Source organism: Notolepis coatsorum, assembly GCF_963971535.1.
Source record: "Notolepis coatsorum genome assembly, chromosome: 6".
NCBI lineage: Eukaryota > Metazoa > Chordata > Actinopteri > Aulopiformes > Paralepididae > Notolepis > Notolepis coatsorum.
In genome coordinates, this window is record NC_140170.1 from 66,389,083 (window position 1) to 66,402,068 (window position 12,986).

The following is a 12,986-nucleotide window of genomic DNA, read 5'->3' on the forward strand; positions in this document are numbered from 1 at the left end:
GGGAGAGTTACATGACAGCGGTCTTGACTCAGGAGAGACCGGCAGAGACCGGTGGGGTACTGTTCAGCTCGCAGAGACCCGGTGGGGTACTGTTCAACTCGCTGAGACCCGGTGGGGTACTGTTCAGCTCGCAGAGACCCGGTGGGGTACTGTGGGGTACTGTTCAGCTCGCAGAGACCCGGTGGGGTACTGTTCAGCTCGCAGAGACCCGGTGGGGTACTGTTCAGCTCGCTGAGACCCGGTGGGGTACTGTTCAGCTCGCAGAGACCCGGTGGGGTACTGTTCAGCTCGCTCAGACCCGGTGGGGTACTGTTCAGCTCGCTGAGACCCGGTGGGGTACTGTACGCCTCGCTGAGACCCGGTGGGGTACTGTTCAGCTCGCTGAGACCCGGTGGGGTACTGTTCAGCTCGCAGAGACCCGGTGGGGTACTGTTCAGCTCGCTCAGACCCGGTGGGGTACTGTTCAGCTCGCTGAGACCCGGTGGGGTACTGTACGCCTCGCTGAGACCCGGTGGGGTACTGTTCAGCTCGCTGAGACCCGGTGGGGTACTGTTCAGCTCGCTGAGACCCGGTGGGGTACTGTTCAGCTCGCAGAGACCCGGTGGGGTACTGTTCAGCTCGCTGAGACCCGGTGGGGTACTGTTCAGCTCGCAGAGACCCGGTGGGGTACTGTTCAGCTCGCAGAGACCCGGTGGGGTACTGTTCAGCTCGCTGAGACCCGGTGGGGTACTGTTCAGCTCGCTGAGACCCGGTGGGGTACTGTTCAGCTCGCTGAGACCCGGTGGGTTACTGTTCAGCTCGCTGAGACCCGGTGGGGTACTGTACGCCTCGCTGAGACCCGGTGGGGTACTGTTCAGCTCGCTGAGACCCGGTGGGGTACTGTTCAGCTCGCAGAGACCCGGTGGGGTACTGTTCAGCTCGCTGAGACCCGGTGGGGTACTGTTCAGCTCACTGAGACCCGGCCCAGGCAGAGTACCGTACCTCGCAGTCCAGACGGTGCTGATCCTGGTGTTGGAGAAAACTTTTACTGAGCAGAGTCCAGAAGAACTGCATGACTACATGCAGGGGGTCCGCTCTGGGTCCAGAAGAACTGCATGATTACATGCAGGGGGTCCGCTCTGGGTCCAGAAGAACTGCATGACTACATGCAGGGGGTCCGCTCTGGGTCCAGAAGAACTGCATGACTACATGCAGGGGGTCCGCTCTGGGTCCAGAAGAACTGCATGACATGCAGGGGGTCCGCTCTGGGTCCAGAAGAACTGCATGACTACATCAGGGAGTCTGCTCTGGGTCCAGAAGAACTGCATGACATGCAGGGGGTGCGCTCTGGGTCCAGAAGAACTGCATGACATGCAGGGGGTCCGCTCTGGGTCCAGAAGAACTGCATGACATGCAGGGGGTGCGCTCTGGGTCCAGAAGAACTGCATGACTACATCAGGGGGTCCGCTCTGGGTCCAGAAGAACTGCATGACATGCAGGGGGTGCGCTCTGGGTCCAGAAGAACTGCATGACTACATCAGGGGGTCCGCTCTGGGTCCAGAAGAACTGCATGACTACATGCAGGGGGTCCGCTCTGGGTCCAGAAGAACTGCATGACTACATGCAGGGGGTCCGCTCTGGGTCCAGAAGAACTGCATGACATGCAGGGGGTCCGCTCTGGGTCCAGAAGAACTGCATGACATGCAGGGGGTCCGCTCTGGGTCCAGAAGAACTGCATGACATGCAGGGGGTGCGCTCTGGGTCCAGAAGAACTGCATGACTACATCAGGGGGTGCGCTCTGGGTCCAGAAGAACTGCATGACTACATGCAGGGGGTCCGCTCTGGGTCCAGAAGAACTGCATGATTACATGCAGGGGGTCCGCTCTGGGTCCAGAAGAACTGCATGACTACATGCAGGGGGTCCGCTCTGGGTCCAGAAGAACTGCATGATTACATGCAGGGGGTGCGCTCTGGGTCCAGAATAACTGCATGATTACATGCAGGGGGTCCGCTCTGGGTCCAGAAGAACTGCATGATGACATGCAGGGGGTCCGCTCTGGGTCCAGAAGAACTGCATGACATGCAGGGGGTGCGCTCTGGGTCCAGAAGAACTGCATGACTACATGCAGGGGGTCCGCTCTGGGTCCAGAAGAACTGCATGACATGCAGGGGGTACGCTCTGGGTCCAGAAGAACTGCATGATTACATGCAGGGGGTCCGCTCTGGGTCCAGAAGAACTGCATGATGACATGCAGGGGGTCCGCTCTGGGTCCAGAAGAACTGCATGCCATGCAGGGGGTGCGCTCTGGGTCCAGAAGAACTGCATGATTACATGCAGGGGGTGCGCTCTGGGTCCAGAAGAACTGCATGATTACATGCAGGGGGTGCGCTCTGGGTCCAGAAGAACTGCATGATTACATGCAGGGGGTGCGCTCTGGGTCCAGAAGAACTGCATGATGACATGCAGGGGGTCCGCTCTGGGTCCAGAAGAACTGCATGACATGCAGGGGGTCCGCTCTGGGTGAAGACAACATTGTGGGGAAATGACTCGTAATGTTCCAGAATGTTCACACTGGTTGGAAACTGTCACAGGGACAGACATGAGTATTGCTCCATGGAGGGGGAGGAGTTTGAAATTAATTAGGAATATTAAAAGATTTTAGTCAATAAAACATTTATGAAACTGTCACATTGAAACAGTCACATATTCAGAGTTAATTATATTGTTTACACTGTTTATTTCTCTCATATTTTTATATTCAGGCCTAATTGTATTGCCTATATTTATGTATTTCTACTATTACCCTGCCCATACCTGTACTCCCCCCCCCCCCCCCATGCTGCTATGACGCCCGAATTTCCCCAAGGGGATCAATAACGGAATATCTTATCTAGTTAAGATATGAACATTTATGAAACCGTCACATTGAAAAATGTCACAAATATGTAATCACAATGAGCATGAATATGAACAAAGATTAACGGAGATCGATGCCGTTCGAGTCCTCCTCAGGAGAGCAGATGTAGAGTGTCCCATCCGTGAACATTCTTACAGACATCGTCCCAAACATTCCAATTCACAGGCATCCTGAACAAGTGGTGTGAGCCGGAAACCTTAACCCATATTGTGTCACAAGTGGTACTGTATGTATACCAGGTGTAGGAGCCATTATGATGGTGGCATATTATTTATTATTATTTTATATATTATTATTGGACACCTGGTGGTGGGTTTTAGATTAGACAGCACTGGTCATGTATTTAGGGGTCACAGGTAGTGAGGAGCACACCGTTCTTACCAGAAGCTCAGCAACTCAACAGCCAGAAGCAGACAGAGACAGACAGAAATACAGAAGAACAGAGAATCACTACAAACCCACACTGGCATTATAAATGGAATGTTCATCATTACCACTGCAACTTCAACGCAATAAATCAACCTAAACCTGGAATTATGACTGGACAACATCCATCTTTGTTAGTTTCTGTGTCTACTGCGTAGGATCACTCCCATACCATACCTGTGAAGTAACGGGCAAGAGAAAACAGGACATTGGAAGGTAAAATTTGCGGTTACACCAGGTATATTGATTGACTGTAAATCTCAGGAATACAATACAGAAGATCTGTTGTTTTCAATTAAAGTTTATACAGCAAAGGTTTGCAGGCCTATTCAAAACTTAGATATCAATATTGGCCACACAAGGTAGTATCAAGTATACATGAGGTAGTAATAACAGGGTTCCCACAGACATTGCAAAATGAAATTCAATGACTTTCAAGTACTTTTCCAAGCACAATGTTTCATTTTAAAATTGCATTTAAAAGGATACAATTCACTTTTAAATGCTGTTTTTTATAGAAAATATCCAATATTTGTGGCTTAAAACCAATTTCCGACAATAAGTTACACTTAAAATAAAATAATTATATTTCTTGATTCAGAATCTTTTTTTATCATGAATGAACAAAACTTTCAATGTGGATGGATTTATTTTGCTGTTTTCAAGGAATTTCAGGCCTTGACTTTTTTTGTCAAATCAAGCACTTTAAGCACTTCAAGGACCTTGTGCGAACCCTGTAATAAGTATCAAGACAGTATTTTGACAGAGAAATAATCTGTTGTTGTTGTTGGAGGGGTTGTTATCTGGAGCAATTACTCACTGGGGAGGTTCCTTCTGCTATCCAGGTTTTTTTTACTCAGGAAATAGACTAGTGAGATTTGGTTTAGACTGATATACATAACATATTCTTTCATATCGGGATAGAATTCTAGTGGTAACTACATTTTGGGAGCTGGAACCATCTGCTAACATGAAGGGACTACTTGATAATTCACACAGGAGGGACTCCCAACAGGAGGGACAACTCTTAGAGAGGAATGTGTGAATAATACAGTATGTTTTCCACGCAAATGGAACCTGTCCAACTGCTATGTTTTAACATGATTAATTGTTTAGTCATACTATGTGCTTTATCCTACATGTCCATGTTAATTATTCTGTATCTGGGTGGTAAGAATCTAGGGGGGATTGATTACAGTCACAATAACTTTCATAATATTTGCAATGATTACAGAAAATCTAAGAGATTCCAGGAGGGACTGGTTAAGGAAATGTGCCCCTTGGACATGGAAATAGTCTTTCCTGTGGTCTAGAACGGGAAATTATATTCTACAGGTTGCTTCAACGCAGAGGCCTATCCTAAGGAATACAGGACATATACTATAGTAAAAACGAAGACTAACAGTTGCAATGATTACAGAAAATGTACAGAATTCGGGGAGGGAATGGTTATGGGAATGTCATGTTATGGGAATGTCGATCCGACCTGCCCCAGGTGCCATCAGGCTCCAGCCACTCTCTGCCATATGTTCTGGTCATGCCCATCATTATCCCGATTCTGGCCTTCTGTTTTTGAGACCTTTTCCTTCATCTGTGACAGGGAGATCATGCCTAACCACTTGGTTGCAGTCTTTAGAGTGCTCCCTGGCGAAATTAGGGTATCTGTCGCTCAATCAGATGCTGTGGCCTTCTCCTCTTTGTTGGCTAGACGCCTTATTTTGCTTAACTGGAAGTCAGCCATTCCTCCATCACATCGACGCTCTGTCGAAGATGTGATGGGCGGCACACCTAAAACTTGAGACTTAAATACTCCACCAGGGGCTCTACCCAGAAATCTATCAAATTTTGGCAGCCATTTTTAGATTCTTTTAATCTAAAATTCCCGGTTGAGGATGTTTAGGCATAGGACGGTGATTTATTAGATAGGACATTTCTGTATGGCAAGTGACGACCTGTATAAGAACGATGCAATTACATATTATTATTATTTTTCTTTTTCTCTTTGTTTACTGTATTTTTCATTCATTTTAGGTATTGTGTGGTTATATGTAGTCATGTATTGTATGTATATAATGTTGTTGTTGAACCTTAAAAAAACTATTTAAATAAATGTTATGGGAATGTCCCCCTTGTAATGACAAAAGTCCTTCTTGGGGTCTTGAACTGGAAATAATATTCTACAGGTTGCTTCTGTAATAACCCTCCTCCTGTTAGAAAAAGCATGTTGCAACCAAATGGTTACTGTGATGGATGTCCTTTCCGCTCATGTCCTTTCTGTTGCGAGATCCTGGTCCTGTGATATAATATCCCACATATCACAGACAGACTGACCGGCTAGTTCACTTGCCGTCTTGTCCCGGGTCCTTGGGTGCCAGGTATTCTTTGTACATAGTGTAGAGCACACCTACAAAAACAAACAAACGTTTTGCAATGATTAGCAAACGTCATTAACGATGACGAACCCGGTTACACATTTTCATCACGACTTTGACATCATTACTGCGGTGTAAATACGTTAGGAGATGTGAACTGTGTGTGCGTCTGTTTTCACGGTACATATTGGAACAAAGACTTGCCTAATGTAATTGCTCCGACTACAAAGCCTTGGGCTCCGACGCGCATGTGGATGAGGTGGACGGACATCTTGGTGTCTCCCCGGGTCTTGAGCTTGTAGAGGCCGAAGGCGATGATGCCACAACACCCCGCCAGACCTGGAACAAGAGTGCAGTGGTCGTGGCTTTAGCAGATTAAAGACAGACACTTCTACTATCATCCCAGTGTCCCTGGGTTTAATGTCCTCTGAAGTAGAAAAGACAAAGTCCAGACTGCCACCGATGATCTGTCAAATGTCATGATCAAATAAGTTGCCAGCCTGCTGCAGCTTCAGAAGGAGGCAGGGGTTCATGGCGCTGCCCTGACGTCAGGGCACTAGGTGTTACCAAGACAAGGCTCCTCACACAAGCCACCTGACATCAGAGTAACTGGGAGACTTGTGTGACTTGGGAGACTTGTGTGTCTGGGAGACTTGTGTGACTAGGAGATTCTGGGAGACTTGTGCGACTAGGAGACTGGGAGACTTCTGGTGGATCCTGCTGGACGTCACTCACTTCACCATAATTGATAAATGACAGACCATGAAAAATACATTATTGTTGGGAAATCGGGTAAATGTATGACCCACTTCCAGTGATGAAGCTAAGCTAGGCTAACGGTCCAGGCGTTCCCTAAGCCTAATGCATGCAGAGAGACAAGAAAAGTATGTATCTTCTTGTCTAACTCCAGGGAAGATGTTAAATAAGCTAATTTCCCAATAGAGAGTGATGTTAGTGTAGTTAAATAAGGTTCCTTTAACACTATAGGGACCAGCCACGAGTTAACTCGTGTTTCGGTGCCATGCGTTGTGGACCAGAGCCACGAGTTAACTCGTGGCAAGTTGTTATTGTTTTATTCCATATTAATAACTATTAACGTCCGCAATCGACTTGCAGGACCTACCCGCATATTTGATTTTCGAAACATGCAATACCGGCCAGATCCGCTTAGGGGCGCCATCGCTCCACTACAGTATCATTGAGGGCGATTGAAGAAAAAAAATGTACTGTCTGGGCGTTTCATATGAGCCTCTGTCCCAAACGAACACCCTCCATCTTTGATCCCGTTACCGAACGCAGATTTCAGCCTGGAATAATGGGATTTATGATCAACCAATGGACATATCGATCTACCAGATTCGGATGACTACTGACGAAATGCTGCCGGCGATCACATGGGCTGACGGTAGGATACTATTCCCCCAAATTACAGCTGGATTGGACATTGTTTTAAAACGCAACGTGATCGAAAATGGCTGATTGAACGCACACTGTATTGCTAATCAATAATAGTAATCGGCATCGCCCGCCGCCCCCATTTCATCCATAGATGTATAGCCGGTGTGATCTTGTCTGCGTTGTGTTTAGTCGATTCGACCCCTGTTAAGGGATCGCCCTGAGTGGGAGTTGAACCCCGATCTCCCGCGTCGCGGGCGGCATCACAGACCACTAATTTCCCAAAATGTTGGAGTGTTCCTTCAAGACTCTGAAAAAAACTATTGAGGATGGGCCCTCAGTCTCAATGTTGCTGAGATTACAAAATTGGAAATGATATGACATAATAAAATATGCTAAATACAATCAAAATTAGGCAACAATAAAATACAAGCAAAACAGATAGAAAAAATAAAAACAGTTACACGAAGTTAGAGATCATGGCCCTAAACTGTCCATAGGTCAGCAGAGAACCAATTTTCAGCTTGTGCTGAAGATGATTCCAAGACGTTGATGCACTAAGGAAAAGGCTGACCTTCCAGACTGTGCTCAGGGGACCTTAAGCAGAAGCCAGTTATTCTGGCGGGTTAGATGGGGTCCAAAATTCCAATCTAGCATAGCATCATTGCAACATATAAGGTAATATCCGATAATGGCCTCAAACAAATACAGATGATCCTCAAGCCTCTGTCAGAGAAGACCAACCCACCTTATCATAGAGGACACAGAGGTGAGTGAGTAGTACCATAGATATCACCAGTAATAAACCTGTTCAGCATTCAAAGCATCTAGGAAGACATTGTTGCATAACTGTGTAGGTGGATTCTACACATTTGACAATATCATAACTATATAATGTCTATATCCATAATCATTCCTATTGTCTTTATGTCTCTTTCATACATATATAAATATTTAAGAAATATATTATATTAGAGCAGGTTAATATATATATAATTTTTTGTCTTTCCATCTTTTCTCCCTTCCCCCAATTTAGTCATTATGCCAATTCCCTTCCTGGTCCTTGCGCTGCCCTACTGTTGGTCTGGGGAGGGTGTGTAGACTATCGTCATGCCTCCTCCGATACATGTGGAGTAGCCAGCCGCTTGTTTTCAGTGAGGAGTTTTCACTGGGAGAACGTAAAGCGTGCTGAGGTTCATTTCATGCTATCTCCCCCAGATCACCTTCCCGCTGAACAGGTGCCCCAACCGACGACCAGCTATTGCAATGACCAGGACTCACACCCTACCGGCTTCCCACCCGCGAACACTGCCAGTTGTGTTCGTAGGGACGACTGACCAAGCCGGAAGTACTGCTGACTGCGGGAATCAAACCCTGAGACTCAGAAGGTTAAAGGTCTGTTAGTTCCCATAGAACTGACTTATGTACAGTACGTTGACTTTAGTTTATACTCCAAAGAAAGTTTGTGTGCGAAACATCTGGTCTCCTGTTATCTTAAATGTCATGGATGACACACGCCAAGTTATGTATGTTCCCAAATGCGTGTCTGTACATCCAATGTTTCTCTGTCTGTAAGAGTATACAGTATAAGACACAACCCGTGTCCTCTGTTACCCTCTTCTTCTGCTTCTTCATCCTACTATTTACTTATTTGCTTATTCACGTTGATTCTCTTTTGACTATTGCTTTTGCATACTTGTACGGATCCATATCTGTAATAAACTATCATATTGCACTTTAGAAATCCTCTCCTAATTATATAGGATATTGAAAATGGACAAATAGATCCCCCCCCTCGCTACTTTTAAGGACTCTATCGCAGGGTTGTTTACACACACACACACACACACACACACACACACACACACACAAATTTGTCTGTTCTGCTTCATGTATTTACATACCTTGTAATTTTATTTGTTTGTTTGATGTGTGTTTTAATTATGTCCCTTATCTCTGTATGTCTGTCTCTTTTATTTTTATTTATTTTTCTCTTTTCCTGTTACCCTGACCTGACATGGACAACACACATAGACTCAGTCGTAAAGAAGGCAAAGCAGTGCCTCTACCACCTGAGACAGTTAAGAGTATCGGGGAAGATACTCCAGTCCTTCTACTCCGGAGCTGTAGAGAGCATCTTGACTGGAAACATCACTGCCTGGTATGGAAACAGCACGGCACAGGACAAGAAGGCCTGAGCGTACTACGGGTATTGCACTACCACCCCTGCAGGACTTATATAACGAGGTGCAAATCCAGAGCCTGCAGAATAATGAAAGACCCTCACCACCCCAACAACAGCCTGTTCAAGCTGCTGCGGTCAGGCAAACGCCTGCGCACACCAGGCCATCAGAGTCTTGAACACTGAACTCTCCACACACAAGCACACATGAGCACACACACAACACACATACTGTATACGCTCACACACTAATAGTCACTTTAGCATGAACACACACACACACGCTGCACATGCTCACACTCAACGGTCACTTTACACAATGAAAAGGTCACTTTACACAATGAAAAGGTCACTTAAAAATTTTAAATTTAAAAAGAACAGGAGTGGTTCTTGTATAGTAAATAGATGGATATAGCAAGATAGCATAAGGACACATAGTACAACTGTAGATTGTATAGTATAGTATTGTATAGTAGTGTACATAAGACCCAGTGCCTCATCCGTAGCTAACATTGTATTACACTATCGCAGGACCTTAGCATGTCCTTTACCATGCTTTCTGTAAACTTTATGTACATTATACCCGTTATGTCTTATTCTTATTACTTGTATTATTGCACAAATGCCTTATTCTTATTACTTGTATTATTGCACAATTGCTGCGGGCATGACCTCCCGCATTTCACTGTATGCTTGTATATGCCGTGACAAATAAAACTCTTGACTTGACTCTTGACCCTTCGACAGGCCGTCATTCTAGAATTTGTTCTGGTTAAATAAATAAATAAAGATAAATAAAATAAAATATCAATTCCTTTCATATATCAAATAAGTTATCATAAGATAGAATAGGCCTAATATAGAAGACCATGATTACAATAACAATGGAAAGAGGGACAACGTCTCGGCCTACCTATAGGGACAAACGGAGACTCCTTGGCTTTCCTCATGAATTTAGAGGAATGCTCCTCATCATCACGCCAGTCTTTGTCAGCAGACATGGTGGCAACTTGGGTGAGAGAAAGAGAGAGAGTGATGTTAGTGTATTTGATATGGATGCATCAACACCAATACAGATATGGAATATCCTGTACTCTACTGTATAATGGCCCCACCCTCTTTATGTCAAATACTAGGGAGGCACCAATTGACCTATATTTTCCTAATCCTCCAATCACAACTGTTTGTCCAAGGGAAGCAACAGTTTTGAGATTACAAACATCTCAAAACAAACTAGTCAGACTACTGCTTGACCTGACTCCTAGAACCCACCTCACCCCTGCCCACTTTGACAACCTAGGATGGCTTAGAGTAGACGACAGACTACAGCAACTTGCAATGGGCCTGGTCTAAAAGATACACTACACGACCAAGGTACCCATGTACATGTCAAAATACTTCCCAAAGGTCAGTGAATACCACGATCACAACACCAGAGGGAGCTCCACAAATCATGTTAAACCCAGATTCGGCTCAAACAAGGGACTAAACACGTTTCGCAATTATGCCACATCAATGTGGAACGCCCTACCCAAAGCTGTAAAGGAATGTGAATCACTACCCACTTTCAAAAACACTCTCAAAGAACACCTACGGGAGATTGCAATTCGAAACTGGCCCCTACAAATGTCTTAACCCAGTTGTACAGTAAATTACCAAGTATGGCTTTGTCAGTATTCCAATATACAGTGTACAGTGCCCCCCCCCCCACCTCCAATGTACAGTCCCCCCCCCCACCCACCCAACCCCACCCCACCTACCCAACCTCCTCCAATGTACAGTTTCTACGTCAAATGTATATACACTCTTTTCTGGACACTTTTTGTATCACAAACAGTACTGTATTTGCAAATCTGGCATGTCATAAATGTATACTGTAGATGTAGCAGTACTGTCTATCTGTATGTCGTGTGTGTCATATATGTTATGATGAATTGAAAATGGGGGACCCTGATGTAAACAAGACGAAAGTCTTTCTCTGGTCTGCATCCCCTTAACAATTGTATGTATTGAGCTGTACTGTACTGTACCCATTCTGCAATCTGTTAATAAACTTTTCAATCAATCAAAACCCATTCTGCAATCTGTTAATAAACGTTTCAATCAATCAATCAATCAATCAATTAAAAACAGTTGTGATTGGAGGATCAAGAAAATAGGGCGGGCCTGAGAGGTCAATTATTTGGTGCATCCCTATTACTTGACATAATAGGAATGCCAAGTGTGCCAATATGTTACCTCTAATTGGGCATAATCTACATGATGTAATCTCCACAATATCCATATGCATAATATATATAACACAGCAAGAATAGCATTGTACAAAGACACAAACACCTGTACCCATGCTGCTATGACGCCCGAATTTCCTCAAGGGGATCAATAACCATAAACAAATCTAATTTGATCTTAGACCGGACTGGCGACCATCCAGGACTTGACCCCTGACGGTCCTCAGAGGACAAATCTGAATTCCCTCCATATCTCCAGTAAAAGCAACGGTATGCTAGAAGTTTCATGCGTTTCTCATAAAATGCTAAATTGTTGTAATATGAGAGTTTATCCGTACAAGCCAGTCCAACAGAAGTGATCATCGATGCAATGTAAAATTCCAGTATTTGGCCAGAGAGCATGTTATACCTTGTCGCCATGATTAGCCATGGTCAGGTTTGTTATGGTTAGGTTGGGTTTGCGTCACCATTGCGTTTCTTGTAAACTCTCCGATTGCTAGCTAGGCAACCTTTAAAATTCACACCGACAACTGTAGTACACAAGCAAGCTAAACCATGATGATAATATACAACAGTCCCAGCCAACTTTGGCCAGGTCTGCACGGCTAAAAACAAGACATGGTCAAGTGCACCATGCACCTAGCATAATATTTTATGGTGACCCAATTAACACTCAATTAACACTAACCGACGTTAAATCACCATTGTTAGCCTTCAGTGAAGATCACTATCTATAGCCTCCTAACTTTGTGTAATAGATAATTATAATAATAATATTAATAATAATAATAACAACGCCATAATTACAAGAACAATATGGCTGGCTATCTGACTCTGAGAGTGGTGATGACTTACATGTTTTCTTATCCTAGATGTCTTCTTTAGAAGCTAGTCAAATTCGTGCTCAGTCTCTGCCAAGGGCTCACGTCGGGTTCTGCAAAGTCTCCTTGTTTCACACTAAAAAAGACCCCTATCTGTGCCACTCCCACCCTAGATCCTACTCATTAGCCACATGCAGAATATTGTGTGATCTTTGCCTCCCCCTACGGGCCAAACGAGTTCAGCTATAGATCACCGCAATACTTCCGGTATTTTAGAGTAGGGTCCAGCTGCAGCGCCGGAGAATCCTCTCAAGGGGCAAGTAACCTCGTTCCCAGCTCGCAAGCCTGTTTGATTGATTGATTGATTGATCGATTGATTGATTGAAAAGTGTATTAACAGATTGCAGAATGGGTACAGTACAGTACAGCTCAATACACACAATTGTTAAGGGGATGCAGACCAGAGAATGGGGGACCCTGATGTAAACAAGACAAGACAAACGTCTTTCTCTGGTCTGCATCCCCTTAACAATTGTGTGTGTTACAAAGGATCAGATTAAACCGAATATATATATTTATTGATTGATATATATTGCATAATATTTGTATATCGTTTGATATCCCTTGTATATTCCTTGTACATATACACGGAATATCCCTT

The 12,986-nt window shown here is 44.8% G+C and overlaps 1 protein-coding gene across 1 annotated transcript; it reads right to left on the reverse strand.

The window, feature by feature from the left end:
* Positions 1-3,562: 3,562 nt before the first annotated feature.
* LOC311231138 (HIG1 domain family member 1A, mitochondrial-like) lies at positions 3,563-12,485 on the reverse strand. Its single transcript, XM_084317641.1, has 4 exons — positions 12,360-12,485; positions 10,187-10,282; positions 5,901-6,035; positions 3,563-5,728 (listed from the first exon to the last, which is right to left on the reverse strand). Exons 2-4 carry the CDS (start codon positions 10,272-10,274, stop codon positions 5,664-5,666), a joined length of 288 nt encoding a protein of 95 aa, XP_084173767.1. The 5' UTR covers positions 10,275-10,282; positions 12,360-12,485; the 3' UTR covers positions 3,563-5,663.
* Positions 12,486-12,986: the final 501 nt, after the last annotated feature.